At 35.6% G+C, this 25,748-nt stretch overlaps 1 protein-coding gene across 3 annotated transcripts; it reads left to right on the top strand.

Moving 5' to 3' along the window:
• The first annotated feature begins 980 nt into the window (after positions 1–980).
• Positions 981–24,693, top strand: LOC140153159 (bestrophin-4-like). 3 transcript variants are annotated; one of them, XM_072175813.1, is made up of 8 exons: positions 981–995; positions 8,470–8,950; positions 10,621–10,775; positions 12,704–12,781; positions 14,896–15,048; positions 16,161–16,241; positions 22,944–23,107; positions 23,687–24,693. In XM_072175813.1, exons 2-8 carry the CDS (start codon positions 8,509–8,511, stop codon positions 24,138–24,140), a joined length of 1,527 nt encoding a protein of 508 aa, XP_072031914.1. In that variant the 5' UTR covers positions 981–995; positions 8,470–8,508; the 3' UTR covers positions 24,141–24,693. The 3 variants fall into 3 exon arrangements, with proteins under 3 accessions (XP_072031914.1, XP_072031913.1, XP_072031912.1); XM_072175812.1 differs by lacking the exon at positions 981–995 and adding an exon at positions 5,133–5,241; XM_072175811.1 differs by lacking the exon at positions 981–995 and adding an exon at positions 5,213–5,955.
• Positions 24,694–25,748: the final 1,055 nt, after the last annotated feature.

Genomic DNA, 25,748 nt, shown 5'->3' with positions numbered 1-25,748 from the left:
CCTCGGGCTTAATTCACCGTAGAAAGCTGTAGATCAGTCTGAAGTCAGGCATATTCAATTTCAATTTTTCTACTTTGATATAAGCATTTGAAAAGTTATATTTTACAGAAAACCCCGTTGAAATTTGACAAATTGTTCCAAAAGTATGAGCAGTTGAAGGGTTCCAAAACAATAGGAAATAGAAGAAATTATTCCCTTTGTTTGACGATATCTCAAAATCAATATTTCCGACTTCCGACTGATTTTGCTTGATCACATCATATATATTATTATATTCAGTTACCATCTTTATTTAATGTAGGCTACTCAAATCAAATTGACTTTTGGGAATAACATTTATATTTCCAATTTTGTTTTACTTGTGACATTCTGAGTACATTCCTCTAGATTACAAAAAATTCTTTCTTCTCTAACTTATCTGCATCAAATGTTAAGCATTCCAAATTCTTAAACTTCTTGAAAATCTATAAAAAAAATAATCCTGAGGCGAGGGGAATCAACAAATTAAGTTTATACGACCTAATAGCATGCATTTATAAAACACAACGGTGACTTATTTTTCAATTGCATCCCTGATTTTGAACGTTTGACTATAAAATAGTAGCCCCGTTGAATCGATCTTCCGCATGACATAATAGTGTAAGGTCGTTTTACCAGATTACGGGTATCCACTGCTCTTGTACCACCGAAAATCTCTGGCTATATGTTTGGGTGCAAAATAAATTCTTGCAGATTACTTTGCTTAGCTAGAATATCGTCAAATTTATATTTATGATGTCAAATATTGCCATATGTGTGTCCCCCATCTGCCCCTACTAGTATACTCACGTATTGAATACATGTAAACGTAATACTTTACCCTTTTACCAGATGTCACATTGGCCGTTCATCAGGTCTGCTCCTTGGGTCACGTGACTTATAAACTAGACGTCTCCGATAACAACTGAAGAAGACGGTTAGTTTTACGGATGTGACTCGGAACATTTAACATTTGTGTGAGTAGATTATCTTTGGTTGTGAGAATTAATGCATGTATTAATACCTGCCTGTAACCTTTCAAGCCTATATTTTGTTAAAACGATAATGGTCGTGTTTATTTAGTACATCAATGGTTATCCAAGGAGTGGGCTGCGAGCCCAAAAAAATCTTAACGTATAGTTGGGCCTAAAGGATTATGCATGGATGAATGTGATCTCATCATCTTGAATGATGATAAAATGAATTCTCGTGGTTCAGGTCTATGACAACTTCATGAATTATTTTTATATATAGGATGCTATTGCTATTGCATGAATACGATATGAATTTTTATTTCTATGTCCCCGGCGGTGGGTTCAGTTTGTATTTAAAGGTAGGACGTATGACCGTTCCAGGATTTGAAAATGACCCCTATTTCACGGGGAATCGAGGACATTTGCAGCAATTTTACCCCCTATTTTGCGCGAAATCAAGGAAAATTTGCCCGCAAATACCTCCCCTATTTTTATCATTTTGAGGACTCATTATCATTTCACCCCCTTATTTACGAGGAATCAAGGACATTTTTCCGAAATAAAAACCCCTATTTTTACCATTTCAAGGACGCTTTTGAATTTCCCCCCTATTTCACGGGGAAATGAGGACAATAACGAAAACTGTAGCGGTAAAACGCGGACGAAAGTCCTAGAAATACACCCTATTTTCCATTTCAAGGACAATTTTGCTCCAAAACACCCCTAATTTGGACAATCGCGAACAATTTTGTCCTCGAAAATTCCGCGGACATTTCTTGAAAAGTACCCCTAATTGGAACCATCATGCGTACACATTGTCAGTGAAGACTAAACCCACCGGGGCTATGTCAGTTGATAAAAAGCATCATGATAGGCCTAACAGTTGAAGCTAGTTGAAGACAAAGCACAAAAACAGATCTGAGCGACTAAACGCTAATTATGGACACAGTACATAAACAACAAACAAACAAATGAACAAACAAAAACAAAGTAAACTACAGACTTGACATTTATATGGAATATTTCTTCACGAAGTGCCAAGACTAATCTAGAAAGGGTCTGCATAATGGGCTAAATATTAATTGGGGTGTGTGGGAGATGGTGTAAAATATTTGTTTGATAAATGTGCTTTCCATGAGTTTACATTATGATGCTCATATGAAGTGCATTTGCCTAAAATGGCGGGTTTAAGGAGGTTGAATTTGAGCTTTGTAGGGACGCAATTTTGGACTTTATGCAATATTGTTCTGTTTAATATTATCAAATGGGGTTCGAGGTGATATGATATTGACTAAACTTCGTCAGAAACTGGTATTCGTCAGAGCTGAAATGCACTTGCAATGTACAATGTTTTTGAAAACGGGAGGAGCTTAGTTAAAATATGGCTCTTAAAAGTGGTAAGTACTCAGAAAGTTTGAATGATTGTCCCCCAGTGGGGTCAAATAAACTACGGTACAAAAACAACTGCGCAGATTCCTGGTTGCCCAATGAACTCACGCTGTTTGTTTGTGTGCAGTCAGTTTATAACACTTGGTCTGAGGGGGCCGTTCAAACTTTTTTTAGTACCTACCACTTCTAAGCTCCTCCCACATTCAAACCTGGTACATTTCCCCGGTACATTTCAAATGCATTTCAGTTCTTATCAACACCTATTGGCATTTAAGTTCAGTACATATCACCTCAAAGTTCAATAAATTTGATAATATCAGAACAATATTCAGAAATTCAGAAATTTTACCCCCCACAAAACTCAAATTCAGTCTCCTTAAATCCACCATTTTATGCTATTATTCACTACATTATAGCACTATTATATATGGGTTGTTTTACAATCAGGGTACATTTGGGCTGAGCACCATATTGTGCCCTGTTTCAAATATTAGATTAACTTATGATTAAAAGTTGCCATGCCTAATTATTGGCCCCTATTAGTTCCACCTACAGCCACAAAGAAACTGTTTGAAATGCTTAGCAAATGATGAAAATATACATTTCTGTATGATTTTGGGACAAAATAGCCGTCTCATTTGAGCTTTGTGAACTTTGCAAATGATATATCACTGCCAGCAATAACATAAAAACATATTTTGACAGTTCAGAAGTAATGTTTGAAACATGATTGTTCAAAATTGAGAACCATGTAAGATTGCGACTGTTTCATTAATTGTACCATTTCTTCAAATTTATGTTGAAAATTCCGTCAAAAAATGTCCTCTCCGAATACAAGCTCGTAATCCATAGTTAAAATTGACCCAAGACTAAAATTATATTTTCTTGAAAAACACTTATATATATCCTACAAACTCATAATAAACACTTAATCCACTGACACTTAGTTTCCATGTATCACATGTTTGAAAGTTGGACGTCAGGTTTCCGTCAAAATGTGTCCTCTCCGAAAAATTGGGTATACAGAAACATGTACATCAGAAACATGTTTCTGGCATAACTTAAAACTCTGAACACTTGACGCCTAAAAATTTTTCAGATTTTCTATTTGACCCATCTACAACACAAAAACAAATAAATTGAGGAAAAACTAGACACTTCATTTTTCACCCCCAGTGAGACAATCTGTGTACCCTGATTGTAAAACAACCCATATGTGAACTCATGGAAAGCACATTTTCGTGAAGAAATATTCCATATTAAATGTCAAGTCTGTATAATTATTTAAAATATATTTGTTCATAGGGTTGCAATATTTAAACTTACGTATTCTATATGCCATATGTTATTTGCTACTTCTTCAGTCGTAGTTTAAAGCCAACAAATTCAATTGTGTGCAGAATTTAGTTACAATAGGTTGGTACAATCAGAACCATGGCACTCCATAAACTTGGTAAATAGTGCCGGGAGCAAATATATTGGGTGGTGCTTTTAAGTGAGTTTTACGCCCGTGAGTTTAACAATAAACCCTATTGAGTTCTAATATATATATCCTGGACCGGGATCCTGTTGAAACAAATATGCTATTCGGAACATATTTGATATCTTGATATACACTGAGGTCAGATGGGACCAGGTTCAAACAAAATGCTCATGCCAATGGATTTGGAACTCTTTCAAATGTTCTTCAAGATAAAATGACGCACTGCACTGAATGTTGTATAATTGTTGTGTTAACATGGAAAAATGCAACTTTGTCTCACAACGTTCTTGTTGAACAACGTGACCACTCCACATGTGATCGTGAGCCAAGATTTAAATATAGGCCTAACGTATTATTTTATTTAGGTAATCTTGCCCAACAATTTTTATTCTTTACTAACTTACTAAGGCCCGAACAAAACCCACGTTGAAGGTGAGTTGAATCAAAGAGGAAGGCTGAATTAGTGCACAACACAAACGTTTTGGGACAAGTAGGCCTAACTGGCAAAATTCAAATTTGACATTTACAGATATGACATGATTGGCAACATCTTCTGAAATGCGTCATTTGGTCAATTGTAATTCCGCATTTGACAGAAATTTAGGCAAATAATAAATGTGCGGGTTTTTTTTTTGTATTTTATTGATGTTTCGATGATCAACGATGTCAAACGCTTTTTGTAAATTGAACATAAACCGTAATACGCTTTAGTTATGCGTCTGAAATTACTGCGTATAACTCCCTAAATGTAAAAGAGTGAAAAACTCACTCCGCAAAAGAGTCATGCACTTATAAAACCACTCCAAAAAGAGTGAAATGTGTTTTTCAACTTTAAAACCACTAAAAAAAGAGTGAAAACCACTCTAAAAGAGTGAATTTTAACTCGTTCAAGGAGTTAAATGAAGGACAACACATTTTTAGAGTTGTCCTTCATTTAACTCCTTGAAAGAGTGAAAATTCACTCTTTTAGAGTGGTTTTCACTATTTTTAGAGTGGTTTTAAAATTTAAAAAAATTCTCTTTTACATTTAGAGAGTACTATAATTTGTTAATAAACGCACATACAAAGAACTCGTCTGCAAATGTCTTTATTTTATCTGGGTATTTCGGGCATACTGCACGCCAATTTTAAATGCCTACTCCCACAATTATTACTCCACAAGACGGTAGCTATCAAGTCATAACGAAAAGGGAGACAATTGTAACGCAACTAATTTATCAAAGTTGTTTTATCAAGTTGTCAAGAGAAATATATTTTATTGTTTAAATGGGTGGAATGCCTTTTCAGTTCAATGCATTCAGGACACAATGCTGGGACACAATGACAATGGTTTCAGGTTCAGTCAGTCTGCGTTGACCGATGAAGTTTACATAGCAGGTATGGAAATGTTTTGAAAATAATATCCGAAAAATGGGATGTACTTTTAAGCTTAGATATAAACTCTTTACCACCTGTCTTTAGTTTAATATTAATTCAGCAATGTATATGCTGAACATCATTGACAGCCGGCCATACAACGAAAGATGCGGGTAAGCTAAGCTGTGATATCGGGATACGGATAAGCAGTGGTAGTATAGGTGAGCAGCTTATTACCGTCCAGGTAAAATCTCGTTGGAGATCAGGACCGTACGGATGTGATGCATGTCGAGAACATCAATTCTGCGAAACCATATGATCATGGCGTTACGACTTAATGCATAATTATATCGCCTTCAACTATCGTATAGGTTTGTCAAAGATATATGGCATATTATATTGTATCAATCTACACATTGGACTTGTCTGTCAAAAGTTGCCTGCCTTAGAGCTCGCAAATTATGAATCAGTACGACGATAGAAAATGAAATGTGCACTTGACTTTAAAGTTACTGGATGATAGTACCTCTGACTGAATAATGCCAGATATCAAGAAGAAGTTGGCAAATTCTACTAATCTGGATTTGGATATACGGTGATGGTGGCTGTACAGTAGTCAACTCATAGTAATAATATAAATATTATTTTGCCGACAGATCAAAATAATATATTCAACATAAATATAAATAGCGTACACCTGGACCATTGACTTAAATATCCAGCAGTATTCTAACGGTAAGCATACCATGAATTTTACTACTCGCAGCATTTTACGTCACAAGTAGGGCTCATGTATATATATTTTTTTATTTATATACTATATGTGAATATGCATTTGTATAGTGTGATTTTCAAATTAAAATGAATTAAATGTATGATGCAATTACTGTGGCTCATGTAATAACATTATTAAATAATATTATTATTTATAGATTTAGTAAATTTAAGAGACATACATTGTAGTTTCATTATATGTGTTATATTATAATATTTATTATTATTATTAGTGTTATTATTATTATTATTATTATTATTATTATTATTATTATTATTATTATTATTATTAGTGTTATTATTATTATTAGTGTTATTATTATTATTATTATTATCATCATCATCATTATCATCATCATCATTATTATTATATTATTATTATTATCATCATTCTTATTTAACAACATTTCAATCATGAGAATCACAAACAGTTGTATTTACTTATTTATTTATTTATTTATTTATTTATTTATTTATTTATTTATTTATTTATTTATTTATTTATTTATTTATTTATTTATTTATTAGACTTCATCAGAAACAGTTTGATGTTTATGTTATTTAATTGGTAAAAAATGATTTAATATGACCTTTCGTTATAATTATGAAATGAGGAGGTTGGCAATGGAACGACAGTAGGCCTATAAGTAAAAGAAAGGACATTAATATCTTTACTGTTTTGGGCGCTGATTCTCACCTGCAGCCGGCCACTGTGAATGCTCTGTTGTCATCTCTACATGTGTTTAAGGGATTTTATGACCCTAAATTTTTGCTTGCTTTTATTTTGTTTGTTATTTATTATTTAGAGTATCATCACACTCGCTGTGATCTTTATATAACAGCGAGTTAATGCCGTGTATGTAGGTGTGTAGGGGTGAGCTGGGGTGTGTGGGTACTTTATAAAGGAATTTAGTTTCATCACTTTTCATTTCCTTTCAATTTATGTGTTTCGGTAATATAAATACAATGGATTAACATTTCATGAAAGAACGATTTACTGAATTACAGCAAATAATAAATGACAGAAGGAAACTACAATGTCGACCCTCATTGAGCAATTTTTAACAAACAGCTTGTAATAAAACCTTCATAATTTTTTTTTACATTTTTGCTTTTAATTAATCTATTGTGCAATCATTGTATGTGCTTGTATGTTTAATGTTTTATCAAAATAGACTTAAATGAAATGTTAATTAGGCAGGTATATAAATGAGATCCGACATAAACGGGCATTTTTAGTTGGTTTTTTTAAAAAGAATTCATCATAAACATTATCGATATAACTAAGGATGCATGGCTCCGTTCAAGGGGAGACACTTCCTTGACGATAAAAATGTTTGAGAGAAAATTCAAAAACAACATGATTTTATTATTATTGTTGCTGTTCTTGTTATTGTATGACCATCATTAGTTATCATCATCGTCTTCAACATCATCATCAAATTATCAACCAAACGTCAAATTCCATAATGTTAGCGGTATGTTTTGTTCGACAGTGAGATTATCCACAATCAAAATCAAAGTCGCGTAGTCATATTAAGGCGTAGTCCTATTTTGCATATTATGTTTTCTATCTTACATTGAAGCCTTCCATTAAAACATTATGTTTCCAAATTTTGAGTTATATAATTGTTCCAGTGGTTTTGATATGAGAAGCAAAAACGTGTATAACGTAATCTTCCAGTGTGTTTACCACAGTTCACCACGTTTTTGCTCACACCGTTTTGTTCACACCATATTTAAACGAAAAATATCGGGGGCGTCAAATTTTGCTTAACTGGGGTAACGTGAAAAATGTGGTCTTTCTTCTGATACCAAAAAATAGTGGATGTATGCAGTTTGCTCAAGCATGTCGATAGTCCCTTGCCTTTGTTGATAAACTCATAAAGTAGTTCATGTCCAGTTAGCTTAACTAGATGGAAAAGTAAGCTATCTTAAAATTCCTCTAAAGAAGGAACTTGAATACTGCAACCATTATTGTCCTATATTAGTCTTCCGGGAAACTAATCCTGCCTGCGATGGTTGTTACATGCAGGCAGCTGATTAGGGTTCTGCGCTTAATCTTATAGAGCTGCGGCCTTGAATGCTGCATGGTTAGCTGTCGCGTCTTTCTGTAATGCGCACTGATATGATCTGATGTTATTGCGTTATCAGTTTTTATGGTATTTGAAAACCTTGCTACTTCCAAATACAACATTATTATTGAAATCACCACAATGTATAATAAATAGGACTGTTTATAAATTATGTGGATCCTATATTGCATTTTGATGCGGCAGTCATGTCTATATTACTGGAAATTGATTGGTACCAATCATTTTGATACAGCCTGTATAAGGCACGACATCAAGACACACGAGCTAGAAGTAGAACCATGCACCTGTGAGGAACGTTGGCATACATTAAACATTTGTGGCATGCACTTGAAAGTTTTTCAATATATGCTTTTATCATTTTCTATCATTGCTCACACAGATTATTAGTAAGAAAGTACACTGACTTCACTGCATCATCATGACGACATTCTCCGGACTGCTTCTTCGCTGGAAGGCCAGCGTGTATAAGATCATTTGGATAGAAATGATAGCGTTCTTGGTTGCATTCTTCTTCCTCAGTTTTGTGTACCGATACGGACTAAAGGGAGAACATAAAGTAAACTTTGAAGAACTTTGCGAGTATGCCTATAGATATCGATCAACTCTTCCGATCAGTTTTATACTGGGTTTCTATGTCACCGTCATATACAATCGCTGGTGGTCGCAATTCAATGCCATACCTCGACCAGACGCAATTGCTGCTAATGTGGCCGCTCATATTAAAGGGTCAGACGAGTCTTCTAAACTACTAAGAAGAACCATGGTGAGATATGTGAATCTAGCAGCAACGCTATGTTATTGTGCCATAAGTACCAGTGTGAAAAAGAGATTCCCTACACAGTCACATCTAATTAAAGCAGGTAAGATCAAAATACCATTATATTCAATTATGTCATGACTAGCGATCAAAGATATCTGGGTTCGAAACTACTCTATTACGTTCGTATAAATACGTCAGGGATGACACTAGACTGGGCCCCCAGTCTCGGTTCGGTTCCATCTCTGGATAATGTAACAATAAATAATTACGTAATGCCTTATGAAAAAAAATGCCAACTCCCCCCTTATTTTCTTCAATGCCAAAAACCCATTCCTCTTCATCCACAAATCGACGCCACTAATTACACCCACCACAGTCAACCATGCAGCAATATAGAAATATACTCGTATTATAAGTGAACGCGAAAGTCCATTGAGCGCTGATTCCGTGTATTGGGTTGATTTTTAATGCTATGTAATCTACATTACCAGTCGTTCTCCACGGACCCGAGGGAGGGTCTAGGATGACACTGGAAATAAGAGTTTGGGAAATAAGGCTGCATGCAGTGGGTTAACCGCCCAGAACCCTCACATACCGGGAAGATTATTAACACTTAGCTGTCTTTCAAAGACTCATTGACAGAATTGTCGACGCGACTCTACTCGAATGACTCGACTCGCTCGGACTCAACTCGACATTTTCGGACTCGTGTCTCAAATCACAGATGACTTGGACTCGGGCTTTAGGACTCGAGTCTCAAATTCCAAATGACTCGACTCGAGACTCCGATGACTCGAACAAGAACAGAAATCTTGTGACTTAACCATTTGACCCCTATTAAAATATCTTTTATGCACTTTTGCAGTGCAATGAACAATGACTGCATTTGTTTGCAAGGACCAAAAAGTGAAATTTTCAGGAAATTTTGTTCTATTGTGGAAAAAGCCACAGTTGTGGGAAATTATCAAATGTTAATCATGAAATAGCATATAAGGAAAAGAAGCTTAGGGACCGTTCGCAAACACTTGTTAGGGGGGGGCTGATGCAAAAACGGGGGCGCTGAAATTTCTTTGACCCTCCTAGGGGGGGCTGAAAAAAATGACCACAAATTTTCCTGGGAAAATTGAGTTTATATGCTTTTATGGGGTTGACCCTAGACTGTCCCACAGTCTGGGTTCCATCTGCGGGTAAATAATTAGAGCTATAACCACCTTTTCCTTCACTCCAAAGATTAAAACAACACACCACTATAGCCCTAATTATAAATGACAACAAAGTTATAGTGCTCCTAAAGCACTGTGTGTCGACGAAAACTCAATTAATCTACAGACCAACTTGTTTATTTTTTTATAATAGCTCTCTTAAACCCGGTTTATTTAATGTTGTATAATTTACATTACCAGTCGTTCTCCATGGACCCGAGGAGGGTCTAGGTTGACCCATAATTTTCATGTCAAAAAGTGGGGGAGGGGGCTGAAATTTTTGAGGTCTGTAAAGGGGGGCGACAAATTTTCGCGATGAATTTTTTTTGCATCAGCCCCCCCCCCCCAACATGTGTTTGTGAACGGTCCATTCTGTTCTGTAATTTTGATACAAGTTTGTTGCCATGGCGAAGTTGCACTGAAAAGAGACATTCAAGCCAGTGCAACTTTGCATTCTCTATACGTCAAGTACTCGTAACAAGAGTAACATTTTCATTGGCTTTAAGCGAATCTGCATCATTTTACTTCAATAACTTTATTAGGCCTATATCGTGTTTTCATAATACAGGTTTTCTGATGGAGCAAGAAGCCAAGATGTTAAACGAAGTCCGATCAGAGCATCCCAAGTACTGGATACCATGTGCATGGTACATCAATCTGCTCAGAAAAGCAGACTCGGAGAAAAAGATCTCCAATGCACCCGGGATGAAAACACTTCTTGATGTAAGTATATATCTTTGATAAAGATCCTGCTAGGATCGAAAGCTCAGACCATTAACTAAATTTGAATCTATATCTATTAGGCCCCTATATAGTACAATTACCCGGCATGTACCATTGTAAATATGCCAATTCAATATCAATGTCATGCTATTATACTCTTTCAAAATTGGAAAATAGAATAATATGCTATATTGGACATTTAGTACGAGGTCATTTACATTAATTTCCCATCTAAACACTTTTCATAATATTCAGGCTTACATCTATATAGGCCTAGGTTATAAAATAATATGGAAAGTATATCTCCGACATTAGGCCACGCGAAGGTCTGGCTGGGCTATCTATTTTGTTGTTATTAAGGTTATTAAGTATTTTAAACTGTTGTGATTTGGTTAAGTTCACAGCATCTTACGAATGGTAGTGAGCTTTGGCAAAAACTGCATTGCTCAATTCATAGCGAGCGTGTAGAAGAATTAAAATATCACAGATACACTTTTATAGGTGCTGCGGTTCTTTAGTTACGTTTTATAAAACGTACATAACTCATTAACAACAATAAATTAAGCAAGTTTGCAAAGTATATGATTTGTAGAATGAACTTTTGCAAAACATCAAGGCGTTAATTTTCAATAATATATTGATATAGATAATGAAAATCGATTTTTAGGTTGCTTCGACCAACAATACCTCGTCTACCCTTAATAAAGATACACTCTAAAAGGGTAGGCATATAGTCGAATGTGGCTATAGATCCATAGTAAATAATAATTTACTAGATTCCGAATTTGTTCAAATGTGCTATTATTCCAGTTAAATTCCACACTACCCCGTGGAAGATTTTGAAAATATCTTCCACGGGGGTGTACTCCTTCTGTATTATAGCTTTACCTATATCTTCCACAACTGGAGTGAGTATTTCAAATGGAAGTTACCCAATTGTCTATTCTATTCAAAACTCATACTCCCTCTGTGGAATGAGACTTTAGCTAAATCTTCCACAGGGGTAGTGTGGATTTTAAATGAAATAGCCCAATTTGACATGACTTCGGGTCAAATTTGACTGGAAATATGATCTTATTTATAACTAAGAATCTAGCCAAAATACGTAAAACGTTTAAGGGCTGGGGTATGAACGTTTGGACTGTATTTTTGTCGGACATGTGAGCGCATTATACATATCGAATTGCATTCTGAATACGAGGAATGTCCTTCTGATATCAAATAATTTGGATTTTTTTTAAATTCGCGATGATATAATACACATTTTATGGCAAATGATTAAAAATTGATATTTTTGATATTTAAGAGTCCTCGAAGTAAACTTTAAAAATGTAATGATATGTACTTAGAGTGTATGTAACTGGGATGAAAAGCCGATGATCAATTGAAAATTTTGACCTTTCGTATTGAAAATATGAACTTTTCCCCCAAAAGACCTAATTTTTTTTGGTGTTTTGGGAAAAAAAATCCATATCTTCAATACAAAAGGTCAAAATTTTCAATTGATCTTCGGCTTTTCATCCCAGCTACTATTTTAAGTACATTATCATTAGATTTCAACAACTTAAAAGATATCAAATTTTAATAATTTGTCATAAAATTTGTATTATATCGCGAATTTAAAAAACAATATCAAAATTATTTGTTTTCATAATGACATTCCTCGTATTCAGAATGTCTGATGTGTTATCAGGTCCCACAAAAATAATGGGTGCAAAGGTGGGTGACCGACCGACCCCTTAATGTTGTATATATATCTAGTCTCATTGTGAAAGGTAAAACAGTAATTTGAATGGCATTAAGACTTGACTTAATTAACGTGCCCATCATTATCATCATCGTCAAAATATTATTTTAAGTGGATCATTAATCATTATTTGAATAATTCCCCATTCTTAATGAATTCATTCTAATACACTCCCATGCAGGAGCTGAACAGATTCCGTGAGAAATGCGATGGTTTATACAGCTTTGACTGGATAGAAGTACCCGTTGTGTACACTCAGGTAATATTTACTTATATACTAGTAAAACAAATATACCCATTAATATAATCATCAGATTGTCTCTATCAATTTGTGTATGTTTAGAACAGTTTGGAATAATGTACATTATTTTGCACCTTCATGCGATCTCAAAACATTCAGTAGCCTACATGACAAAGTTGTCAAGAGGTTCATCTCCCGGTCCGTCTAAGTGTTGATCTCGCAAATCTCCATAGTGATTCCGTCATTCGGAGGGGTCCTTTTAAAAGCTGTTGGACTTCTGTACAGATAATGACCGTTATAAAACTATTTTGCGATAATTTCCTGAAAGAGTAAAGGGTTAACATAACGGCTAAGAATCATATGGGCGATAATTTTCGGAAAGAGTATAACATAACGGCTATATAATAAGACCCATATTTTTATAATTTTAAGCGACCCTTCAAGAGAACCCATCGTCTAATAGGATATTATTTTCATTTTGCATTGAGGTATAACGTTATAAAGAAGCGTATCTGTTTTATCAACCAGGTTCCACAATGATAAAAAAATGTGTTCCCAGTTAACTTTTCTAAATAGCTTTTTCTACGAAAGAACCTTGTTCCTGCATGCTTCTGTGCTCCTGAAGCAGTGTTTTTTTTATTATACAAAAGACACTATTCCGAATAGCGTCTTTTGTAAAAAACAGTGAATACAAGAATGAATTTAGAATATGTTTGAAATGCTAAACACTGTTTTTACAGTGTACACATTAATATCATGAGCCAATAAAGATGCTCATTAATAAGAGCAAATATTACGATGGATATTACTTACCTTTTTGTTATCATTGTTATAGATGAATAATATTGGGCAACCGTCAATATACTTATTGGCACTCTTATTAGAGCTTATTCATGGATTGCTCATTAGTTAATTGCACGCCAAACCTATTCGTATAGGAAGTTATGTTTTGTGCGTATAGCATTTAAAATTTTGCTTTATTTCCAAGCCCTAAACAAGTTCGAAATATCGAGTTTTGCACATCATATTTTCATAGCTAGTAATATAACAATAATTATTCTCTCTTAATCTGTTGCTTTAATTTGACATTGCTTTTTCAAACTAAAAGACTGACTGATGAGGTAAGATCGTAAAAAGATTAAATTTTCAATTTTTCGGATATATCCTCATTACATTCTTTTTTTTAGATTGAAAGTCCATGTGTTTTTTTCAATTCTATGGACCCTGATGTCAACTGAATTTGGCATATTTTCACTTAGGCCAGTATCTTACACAATAAATAAATCATGCAAGAGTTTGGCTTAAACTTGAAAATATTGAATCATTCGAGGCAGGACAGTGCGCATTTTGAATCCGCTATATAATAACTCTGATGATAGCTTATGCGACAAGCAGGTACCGCCTACTATTTTGTCGTCTACTGAAGATAGCATAATATTTAATCTCATGATACGACCACGCACGCATGCACGGTAAACGAATGATCTATTACATCAGTCTGTTTCCCTATTAGGGCTAATTATTAAAACATACGTTTTTATAATGTTGTTAATCTTGATCGTTTATTACTATTGTAAATTGTAATATATATAACTACAATTAACACGCTATGAACGCATTAGTGTCCTAGTTCAGCAGTAGTTCATCCATTGAAATTCGCTGCTTCACCGGAATTGCATAGCCTTAGTGGAGTCCCAGATATTGGGAAAGTTTGTTAACTTAATCATACGAATCCAGCAAAAGATAATGTAATGACTACTTGCCTTTCTCCAATATAACATTTGAAAACATACTATAGACATATGATTTTACAACATAGTAAAATAAGTGCATTGTATATATAAATGCATTGAATAAATAAATAAATAAATAAACAAATTAACAAATAAATAAATAAATAAATAAATAAATAAATAAATAAATAAATAAATAAATAAATAAATAAATAAATAAATAAATAAATAAATAAATAAATAAATAAATAAATAAATAAATAACATGCATGTGTTGCTAAAAAGATATGTACAAATGTACATTGTAGGCATACACTTGGTGACATTTTATTATTTCATAAGTACTTTTGTTATCAATTAATTTTTAATCATTATTTTTTTCTCATTTATTTTTTTCAGGTTGTGACGCTAGCCGTATATTCTTATTTTGTGGCCAGTTTGTTTTCTCATCAATTTCTTCGAGACGCCTCCGAGTGGAAGTACTACCGTATTGATTTATATATTCCATTTTCCTGTCTTATGGAACTTGTCTTCTATATCGGATGGCTCAAGGTAGATTGAAAAGAGAAACTGGCTATTCCAGTTGAAATCCGCACTACCCCTGTGTAAGATTTTGGAAATATCTTCCACAGAGGGGATATGTTTTTCAAATGTAATTGGTCAGGGTTAATAATTTTGAATACCATACTCCGCCTGTATTATGGCTTTACCTTTATATCTTCCACAACTGGAGTGAGTATTTCAAATGGAAGTTACCCAATTGTCTATTGTATTCAAAACACGTACTCCCTTTGTGAAAGACTTAAGCTAAATCTTCCACAGGGGTAGTGTGGATTTTAAATGGAATAGTCCAATCCATCAACATACCTAGCTCATATTTCATCTTTTTATATCAAATATTATCAACCAAAAATTGTGTATAATATATACTTTGTATCTTGTCATGTGCATAGAAATGTCTATACATGCACTTACAATGTTACCAGTATATTATATTACAAATTGTTATTATCGAATTGCATTCTGAATAAGAGGAATGTCCTTCAGATATATATCAAATAATTTTGATTTGATTTTAAAATTCGCGATACAATACATATTTTATGGCAAAGTATTAAAAAATGATTTTTAATTTTTTTTTGATATTTAACATATAACAGTCCTAGAAGGGAACTTTATAAATCTATTGATATGTACTTTAAGTGTATGTAGCTGGGCAGAAAAGTCGACCATCAATTGAAATTTTAACCTTTCGTGTTGAAGATATACATTTTTGTCCCAAAAACACATAAAGATTTTTTTTTTAATCAAAATTATTTGATATGTCTTATGTGCACTCATGCACAGAAAAATGCTGTGCAAACGTTGCTATCCGTTCCCTTAAGTCATAAAATTATACAGAATGACTGGCTCTTTATAATATATATAGGTTACGCATGAAACATGATAGCTATTATCACTTATCATTTTGCATTTATTAATGAATAATTAATTCGATATTTATGACATCCAACTCCCAATAATTTTGAATTATAGACACATATGTACAAAAGCAATATATTACAGATGATATCAAGTACATCTGTTCAACTCACGATATTACAGTTTATTAGTTTATGATGACTGAGTGATGTAATTCATACTCTTTTTAATGTCATTAACAGGTAGCCGAGAAGATAATGGATCCGTTTGGAGACGACGAACATGACTTCGATATGAATGTTATTGTGGATAGAAATTGGCAGGTATGTTATTTTTAGAAAGTCAACAGAAGGGGCTTAGAAGAAGGTAAAACAAGAACAAGACTGAACATTTATTTTTACAGAAAAAAAAAAAATTACAAATCCTTGAAGTGAGGTACATGACAGTACCCCAACGGGGCTCACTCTTATGCTTTGTTAAACTTATGCTTTGGAGGAACTCAGAGGCCTCCCATTATGGAATGGGCATGTCAATAGCCCTTTTTTAAAACAAAAATACATGAACATCCAATTACCTCCTTTTTATGTTTAGCCCGGAATAGACTTTCCTTTTTCTGGAGCTCCCCGCAAAAGAAGTTCATAACGCTGTGACCATTAAGCATGCAGCCAATATAAATAAGTAATGTAGACTTTCCTCCTTTTGGACCTCCCCGCAAAACATTCCATTCCTTTGCAAACACCTCCACACATGTTGTGACTTAATTGCATGGCTGATCATACGACCAACATATGAATAAGTAATGTAGATTCACTTTCCTTGTTCAGGACCTCTCCACAAAAACAGTCCTTGCATTTTTGTAATTCAGCGACATTTAAAGCCATAATGTCGACTGCTCAGTCCCAACAGTGGGTTATAGCTGTCATGTGTAGCGGCCATGTGTATATGAGTACAATATTCTGTGTGTAAATTGGCAATGCTCACAGGGCAGCTATTGCACGTACCCACTTCCGGCACTGAGCAGTCGATGTATGCTCTTATAATATACAATTGGTTATTGTTTTCAAACCTGATCTTTTGCCATATACGGTATTTGACATGTCAGAACTTACACCTCAATGGAATCAGCTAAATTTCTTGTGTTTGTCAGGACAGAGCAATTTTGACATAATGTCGTATTCAGACATTTGACTAAAAGGTCCCCATAGCACCCCACGTTAAACGTCCAAAAATAGCCAGTGGGTTTTTTCACTTTACCTTGATCCCAGGACCTTGATATCTCGACTTAAAATGGACAGGCGCTGGGTAACCATTTACTACAACATTGAATAATGATACCTGTAAATCTAACGTCGTCTTACCAGGCGCCGGGTAACCATTACCTACAACCTTGAATAATGATACCTGTAAATCTAACGTCGTCTTACCAGGCGCTGGTTAACCATTAACTACAACATTGAATAATGTTACCTGTAAATCTAACGTCGTCTTACCAGGCGCTAGGTAACCATTACCTACAACCTTGAATAATGATACCTGTAAATCTAACGTCGTCTTACCAGGCGCTGGGTAACCATTAACTACAACATTGAATGATGGTACCTGTAAATCTAACGTCGTCTCACCAGGCGCCGGGTAAACATTAACTACAACATTGAATAATGATCTATAAATCTAACGTCGTCTTACCAGGCGCCGGGTAACCATTAACTACAACATTGAATAATGATCTATAAATCGTCTTACCAGACGCTGGGTAACCATTAACTACACACTTGAATAATGATCCATGTAAATCTAACGTCCTCTTACCAGGCGCCGGGTAACCATTAACTACAACATTGAATAATGCGTCGTCTTCCCAGGCGCTGGTTAACCAACATTGAATAATGATACCTGGAAATCTAACGTCGTCTTACCAGACGCTAGGTAACCATTAACTACAACCTTGAATAATGATACCTGGAAATCTAACGTCGTCTTACCAGGCGCTGGGTAACCATTAACTACACACTTGAATAATAATACCTGGAAATCTAACGTCGTCTTACCAGGCGCTGGGTAACCATTAACTACACACTTGAATAATAATACATGTAAATCTAACGTCGTCTAACCAGGCGTCTTACCAGGCAACATTGAATAATGCGTCGTCTTCCCAGGCGCTGGTTAACCAACATTGAATAATGATACCTGGAAATCTAACGTCGTCTTACCAGACGCTAGGTAACCATTAACTACAACCTTGAATAATGATACCTGGAAATCTAACGTCGTCTTACCAGGCGCTGGGTAACCATTAACTACACACTTGAATAATAATACCTGGAAATCTAACGTCGTCTTACCAGGCGCTGGGTAACCATTAACTACACACTTGAATAATAATACATGTAAATCTAACGTCGTCTAACCAGGCGCTGGGTAACCATTAACTACACACTTCAATAATGATCTATAAATCTAACGTCGTCTTACCAGGCGCCGGGTAACCATTAACTACAACATTGAATAATGATCTATAAATCGTCTTACCAGACGCTGGGTAACCATTAACTACACACTTGAATAATGATCCATGTAAATCTAACGTCCTCTTACCAGGCGCCGGGTAACCATTAACTACAACATTGAATAATGCGTCGTCTTCCCAGGCGCTGGTTAACCAACATTGAATAATGATACCTGAAATCTAACGTCGTCTTACCAGACGCTAGGTAACCATTAACTACAACCTTGAATAATGATACCTGGAAATCTAACGTCGTCTTACCAGGCGCTGGGTAACCATTAACTACACACTTGAATAATAATACCTGGAAATCTAACGTCGTCTTACCAGGCGCTGGGTAACCATTAACTACACACTTGAATAATAATACATGTAAATCTAACGTCATCTAACCAGGCGCTGGGTAACCATTAACTACACACTTGAATAATAATACATGTAAATCTAACGTCGTCTTACCAGGCGCTGGGTAACCATTAACTACACACTTGAATAATAATACCTGGAAATCTAACGTCGTCTTACCAGGCGCTGGATAACCATTAACTACACACTTGAATAATAATACATGTAAATCTAACGTCGTCTAACCAGGCGCTGGGTAACCATTAACTACACACTTGAATAATAATACATGTAAATCTAACGTCGTCTTACCAGGCGCTGGGTAACCATTAACTACACACTTGAATAATAATACCTGGAAATCTAACGTCGTCTTACCAGGCGCTGGGTAACCATTAACTACAACCTTGAATAATGATACCTGGAAATCTAACGTCGTCTTACCAGACGCTGGGTAACCATTAACTACACACTTGAATAATAATACATGTAAATCTAACGTCGGCTTACCAGGCGCTGGGTAACCATTAACTACACACTTGAATAATGATACCTGTAAATCTAACGTCGTCTTACCAGGCGCTGGTTAACCATTAACTACACACTTGAATAATAATACATGTAAATCTAACGTCGTCTTACCAGGCGCTGGGTAACCATTAACTACACACTTGAATAATAATACCTGGAAATCTAACGTCGTCTTACCAGGCGCTGTGTAACCATTAACTACAACATTGAATAATGGTACCTGTAAATCTAACGTCGTCTTACCAGGCGCTGGGTAACCATTAACTACAACCTTGAATAATGATACCTGTAATCTAACGTCGTCTTACCAGGCGCTGGGTAACCATTAACTACAACATTGAATAATGGTACCTGTAAATCTAACGTCGTCTTACCAGGCGCCGGGTAAACATTAACTACAACATTGAATAATGATATATAAATCTAACGTCATCTTACCAGGCGCCGGGTAACCATTAACTACAACATTGAATAATGATATATAAATCGTCTTACCAGAGGCTGGGTAACCATTAACTACACACTTGAATAATAATACATGTAAATCTAACGTCCTCTTACCAGGCGCCGGGTAACCATTAACTACAACATTGAATAATGATATATAAATCGTCTTACCAGAGGCTGGGTAACCATTAACTACACACTTGAATAATAATACATGTAAATCTAACGTCGTCTTACCAGGCGCTGGTTAACCATTAACTACACACTTGAATAATAATACCTGGAAATCTAACGTCGTCTTACCAGGCGCTGGGTAACCATTAACTACAACCTTGAATAATGATACCTGAAATCTAACGTCGTCTTACCAGACGCTGGGTAACCATTAACTACACACTTGAATAATAATACATGTAAATCTAACGTCGGCTTACCAGGCGCTGGGTAACCATTAACTACACACTTGAATAATAATACATGTAAATCTAACGTCGTCTAACCAGGCGCTGGGTAACCATTAACTACACACTTGAATAATAATACCTGTAAATCTAACGTCGTCTTACCAGGCGCTGGGTAACCATTAACTACACACTTGAATAATAATACCTGGAAATCTAACGTCGGCTTACCAGGCGCTGGGTAACCATTAACTACACACTTGAATAATGATACCTGTAAATCTAACGTCGTCTTACCAGGCGCTGGTTAACCATTAACTACACACTTGAATAATAATACATGTAAATCTAACGTCGTCTTACCAGGCGCTGGGTAACCATTAACTACACACTTGAATAATAATACCTGGAAATCTAACGTCGTCTTACCAGGCGCTGGTTAACCATTAACTACACACTTGAATAATAATACCTGTAAATCTAACGTCGTCTTACCAGGCGCTGGGTAACCATTAACTACACACTTGAATAATAATACCTGGAAATCTAACGTCGTCTTACCAGGCGCTGGGTAACCATTAACTACACACTTGAATAATAATACATGTAAATCTAACGTCGTCTAACCAGGCGCTGGGTAACCATTAACTACACACTTGAATAATAATACATGTAAATCTAACGTCGTCTTACCAGGCGCTGGGTAACCATTAACTACACACTTGAATAATAATACCTGGAAATCTAACGTCGTCTTACCAGGCGCTGGGTAACCATTAACTACACACTTGAATAATGATACCTGGAAATCTAACGTCGTCTTACCAGGCGCTGGTTAACCATTAACTACACACTTGAATAATAATACATGTAAATCTAACGTCGTCTTACCAGGCGCTGGGTAACCATTATCTACACACTTGAATAATAATACCTGGAAATCTAACGTCGTCTTACCAGGCGCTGGGTAACCATTAACTACAACCTTGAATAATGATACCTGGAAATCTAACGTCGTCTTACCAGACGCTGGGTAACCATTAACTACACACTTGAATAATAATACATGTAAATCTAACGTCGGCTTACCAGGCGCTGGGTAACCATTAACTACACACTTGAATAATGATACCTGTAAATCTAACGTCGTCTTACCAGGCGCTGGTTAACCATTAACTACACACTTGAATAATAATACATGTAAATCTAACGTCGTCTTACCAGGCGCTGGGTAACCATTAACTACACACTTGAATAATAATACCTGGAAATCTAGCGTCGTCTTACCAGGCGCTGGGTAACCATTAACTACAACCTTGAATAATGATACCTGGAAATCTAACGTCGTCTTACCAGACGCTGGGTAACCATTAACTACACACTTGAATAATAATACATGTAAATCTAACGTCGGCTTACCAGGCGCTGGGTAACCATTAACTACACACTTGAATAATGATACCTGTAAATCTAACGTCGGCTTACCAGGCGCTGGTTAACCATTAACTACACACTTGAATAATAATACATGTAAATCTAACGTCGTCTTACCAGGCGCTGGGTAACATTAACTACAACCTTGAATAATGATACCTGTAAATCTAACGTCGGCTTACCAGGCGCTGGGTAACCATTAACTACACACTTGAATAATGGTACCTGCAAGAAATGACTTGTTCGCCTTGTTGGCGCTATTCAAAAGGAGTAAGTTTGGACAACTCAAAATAGTGTAAAAGTTGCCAAAACAAAATTCATTTTAGTTATCCGAACTTAAAAATGCTGAAAAAGCTCAAAAGTTCCGTCAACTAATCAAATTAAAAAAGTTGATGTAAGTCGTTGCGTCAACTTTTTAAGTAATGCCAACTTCTGAATTCAAGTTCAGGGAACTTAGAAAAATAAACAAGGTTCAAAGAACCAATTAGTGGAGTTATTGTAACTCAACATGTAAGTTGATGTAACTCGTTCATAGGCCTATTAAGTTACTGGTACTTATTGTTTTGAGTTATCCCAATTTGGTACTTTGTTACTTAATTCACGTAATTGGATCATTTTCTGCACAATTAGCAGTATTCAAATATTTATTTTTGTAATCAGTGCAAAATTTTGTATACTATAGCACACCTCTAGAAAATTATGCTAACCTAGGCTAGTTTCATTTTCTGAGTTGTAACAACTCAATAAAGTAAGTGCAAATGAGTGCGACCAACATAATGATATCGAGTCAGCGTTACTCAAAATTGTACGCGTTGGCATTACTTGGAAAGTTGACACAACGACTTACATCAACTTACTGAGTACTGCCAACGAACAATTTCTATGAGTGTGTAAATCTAACGTCGTCTTACCGGACGCTGGGTAACCATTAACTACAAACTTGAATAATGCAACCGTAAATCTAACGTCGTCTTACAAGGCGCTAGGTAACCATTAACTACACACTTGAATAATGATACCTGTAAATCTAACGTCGTCTTACAAGGCGCTGGTTAACCATTAACTACACACTTGCGATATATTATTAGAGCCATATACCAAGATTTGAAAAATTTTGCTAAAAAGTATGATTTAAAAAAAAAAAAACCAAAATGGCTGAAACGAGTCTAAATTAAATGGCTGAAAATGCACCTCGAATCAGCCACATCTCCGTATTCTCATTTCCACTAAGAAACTCCCAGGAATTATGACAAAAATCGTAAATTGTTTAATTGAGTGTTGATTTTTGTTCAAAAAACTGCCTCTTACTCAAGCGTAACAATGCCTTTTGTGTGCAAATATATTTCTGTTCTCCTCAGGTGAGCTATCTAACAGTAGACAACATCTATGACTTGAATATGCCCCTTCTCAAGGATCCATACTTTCAAGAAGCATCCATTGGTCTTCCGCATACAAAAGCCTCGTCAAAGATGCCCGTGTCAAAGAGTTCTACGCCATGGATGGGATCGGCTGATGCTGTCAAGTCAGTACACTTTATTATTATCTTCTAAAAATGATGCGCTCATTTTAGGGATGACAAATATTTTGTTCAGTACGAAACAAATGTAGCTCAATCCTCATTCTTTATGTAGATCTATATAAGTCAACGGGAAAAGCAAATTAATTTTGATAATCAGATTTGTTTATTTAATATGCGCGTGCGTTTTTAGTGTATTTTGTCTATCGACAACTATCAACAATGCTCATAGATTTTTACAAAAACAAAATAATGTTCATCATAATGCATTCTTACTTTATGCATGGACGTGACGCGTTGTATTACTTTATGGCCCACTTCTCTTCTCAGTTGGCCATCAATTAAGAAAAAGACTTAAAAATGATAGTCTAAGAAACCTCTGAATCTGAATTTTATATATAACCATTAGTGTCAGAAAATTTGCGAAGTACGATCGAGACATACCTGTATGCATTATTTTCCTCCGTTCATTGTGTTTATATGCCCTATTCTTGCTTTTATCAGTTGTTTTAAATATTTATTTAGTCTGCGCGGATATATTAAACTTGAATTTTACTCCCTTTACTTTGTTCTATGTCGATGTAGGCTCAGCGATCGTGACATGGAAAATGCAGAAAATGGTGTTCAACAAACATCCCCGTTTTGTCCTTGCTTCGGGAAAAGGAAACCCGTCAGAAACAGAAAGCCATCGAATAACTCGGTCAACGTTCTACCAGAAGAACAACCAAAGGACTCTGATACTAAAGTTGAGATGACAGAACAACCAAAGGCCCCTGTTACTGAAGTTCCAAAAGAACAACCAAAGGACTCTGATACTAAAGTTCCGAAAGAACAACCAAAGGGCTCTGATACTAAAGTTCCAAAAGAACAACCAAAGGACTCTGTTACTGAAGTTCCGAAGGAACAATCAAAGTCCCCTGAAGTTCCGAAAGAAGAACCAAAGTCCCCTATTACTGAAGTTCACTGGGTAAAAGAAGCAGAAAAGGACGCTGGTACTGAAGTTCAGAAGAAAGACGAGTCAAAGAAAGAGACTGTGTAAAAATAGAGTAAGGAATTAATACAGGGGCGTAGCAAGCGGGTGGACAGGGTGGACGAAGTCCATGGGCCCCGAAGGTTCAGGTGCCCCAAGCAAAAGAGAATACGAAGTGGGTTAATGATGGGCTGGTAAAAGAGACACTAAAGGAGCCCGCATTGCTCCTTGTTCATGGGCCCCCGAGGCTCTTGCTATACGCCCCTGAATTAATACAGCCCATCTGTACGGGAATTTTCCAATAGGCAGAGCCAGAGATATCAGCTGATATCAGAAATTCGATAATTATAGTAACTCTGATTTTTAGTTGTCTTGAGACCTTTTTTGTTTGCAAGCTCGCTTGCATTATGATTGAAATAACGTTATTTTCATGAAGTCGTGGATTCTTCAGAAGTGCATAATTATGTAATGAACCAAGGCCCACAATGTGTTATCTTGAAAAGCAATGATTGAATTGCAAAACTGATGTTATCATAGTTATTGTTAAGTTGAGAAACAATAACTAGTTCTTATGTGTGGTTGTTTACTCTTAGAATAAGAAAACACTGAAAGAAACAAACTATATAGATATAGGATAATTGAAATTATTTAGTCTATTTACAACCTATTTTATGTTATATAGTTGTGCCGTTTTTGGTTTTTGGTTCTCCTCCGCGTGAATTGGGCTATTCCAATTAAAATCCACACTACCCCTGTGGAAGATTTTGGAAATATATTCCACAGGGGGAGTATGTTTTTCAAATGTAATTGGTCAGGGTTAATCATTTTGAAACCCATACACAAATGTACTCGCTTTGTATTATAGGCATATATCTTCCACAATTGGAGTGAATATTTCAAATGAACGTTACCCAACTGTGCTATTCTAATCGAAACTCATACTCCTTCTGTGGAAGACTTTAGCTAAATCTTCCACAGAGGTAGTGTAGACTTAAAAATGGAATAGCCCATTTTGGTTTTGCGGCTGTGATTTCCCAGCTTTGTTCGGGGCTTCCTTCTCGACGTTGGCCTATTGCGTATATGCTGCGCAGAAATTTTGTACAGCAAAATTGCTGCTGCGTTTGTTTCAATTGAAAACGCACGCACGCACAACGTCATATGTGGCCTCTATTCTGTGATTTACAATTTTTTTCTCATCTGCCTATATTATGCTATTAGTGCTAGTTTTTTCCATTCAGCTTCTACCTTTTGTAGTGAATTTGGATACAAATCAAGATATTATAGCCTATAGTATATTACATTTAAGTTTAGAAAATAATACCGTAGAACATCTAGTGTCTAAAAAGTGTTTATCATGACATGGCAATTAGGTTAAAACACTGGTTAAAACTATCTTACTGTTATATTCATTATTTTCCAGTCAGTTTACCGGGGATAGAGAGAGACATGGCGAAAGAGAGAGAGGGAGAGGGAGGAGAGAGATTGAGGGAGAGAGAGAGAGAGAGAGAAAGAGGGGGAGAGGGAGGGAGGGGGAAGAGAGAGGGGGAGGGGGAGAGAGGATAAAACTGCATAGTGGCTTACACCTGATGGAAGTACATTCACGAAGAGTTGAATTTTATTTAATTGCTTATCTTCTAAATTCTTGTGCTAATTTGCCCCATTTAATTGTTCTATCGG

This window comes from Amphiura filiformis, chromosome 5 (genome assembly GCF_039555335.1).
Source record: "Amphiura filiformis chromosome 5, Afil_fr2py, whole genome shotgun sequence".
NCBI classification, from domain to species: domain Eukaryota; kingdom Metazoa; phylum Echinodermata; class Ophiuroidea; order Amphilepidida; family Amphiuridae; genus Amphiura; species Amphiura filiformis.
This window is presented reverse-complemented; position numbering and strand designations above follow the sequence as displayed.

What these genes read in the sequence shown, in the direction of transcription:
- LOC140153159 (XM_072175813.1), top strand. Translation starts at nt 8,509, where the DNA reads ATGACGACATTCTCCGGACTGCTTCTTCGCTGGAAGGCCAGCGTGTAT. An exon ending in TACCCGTTGTGTACACTCAG is followed by an intron (nt 12,782 to 14,895) that starts GTAATATTTACT and finishes TATTTTTTTCAG; the next exon opens with GTTGTGACGCTAGCCGTATA. An exon ending in TCTATATCGGATGGCTCAAG is followed by an intron (nt 15,049 to 16,160) that starts GTAGATTGAAAA and finishes TGTCATTAACAG; the next exon opens with GTAGCCGAGAAGATAATGGA.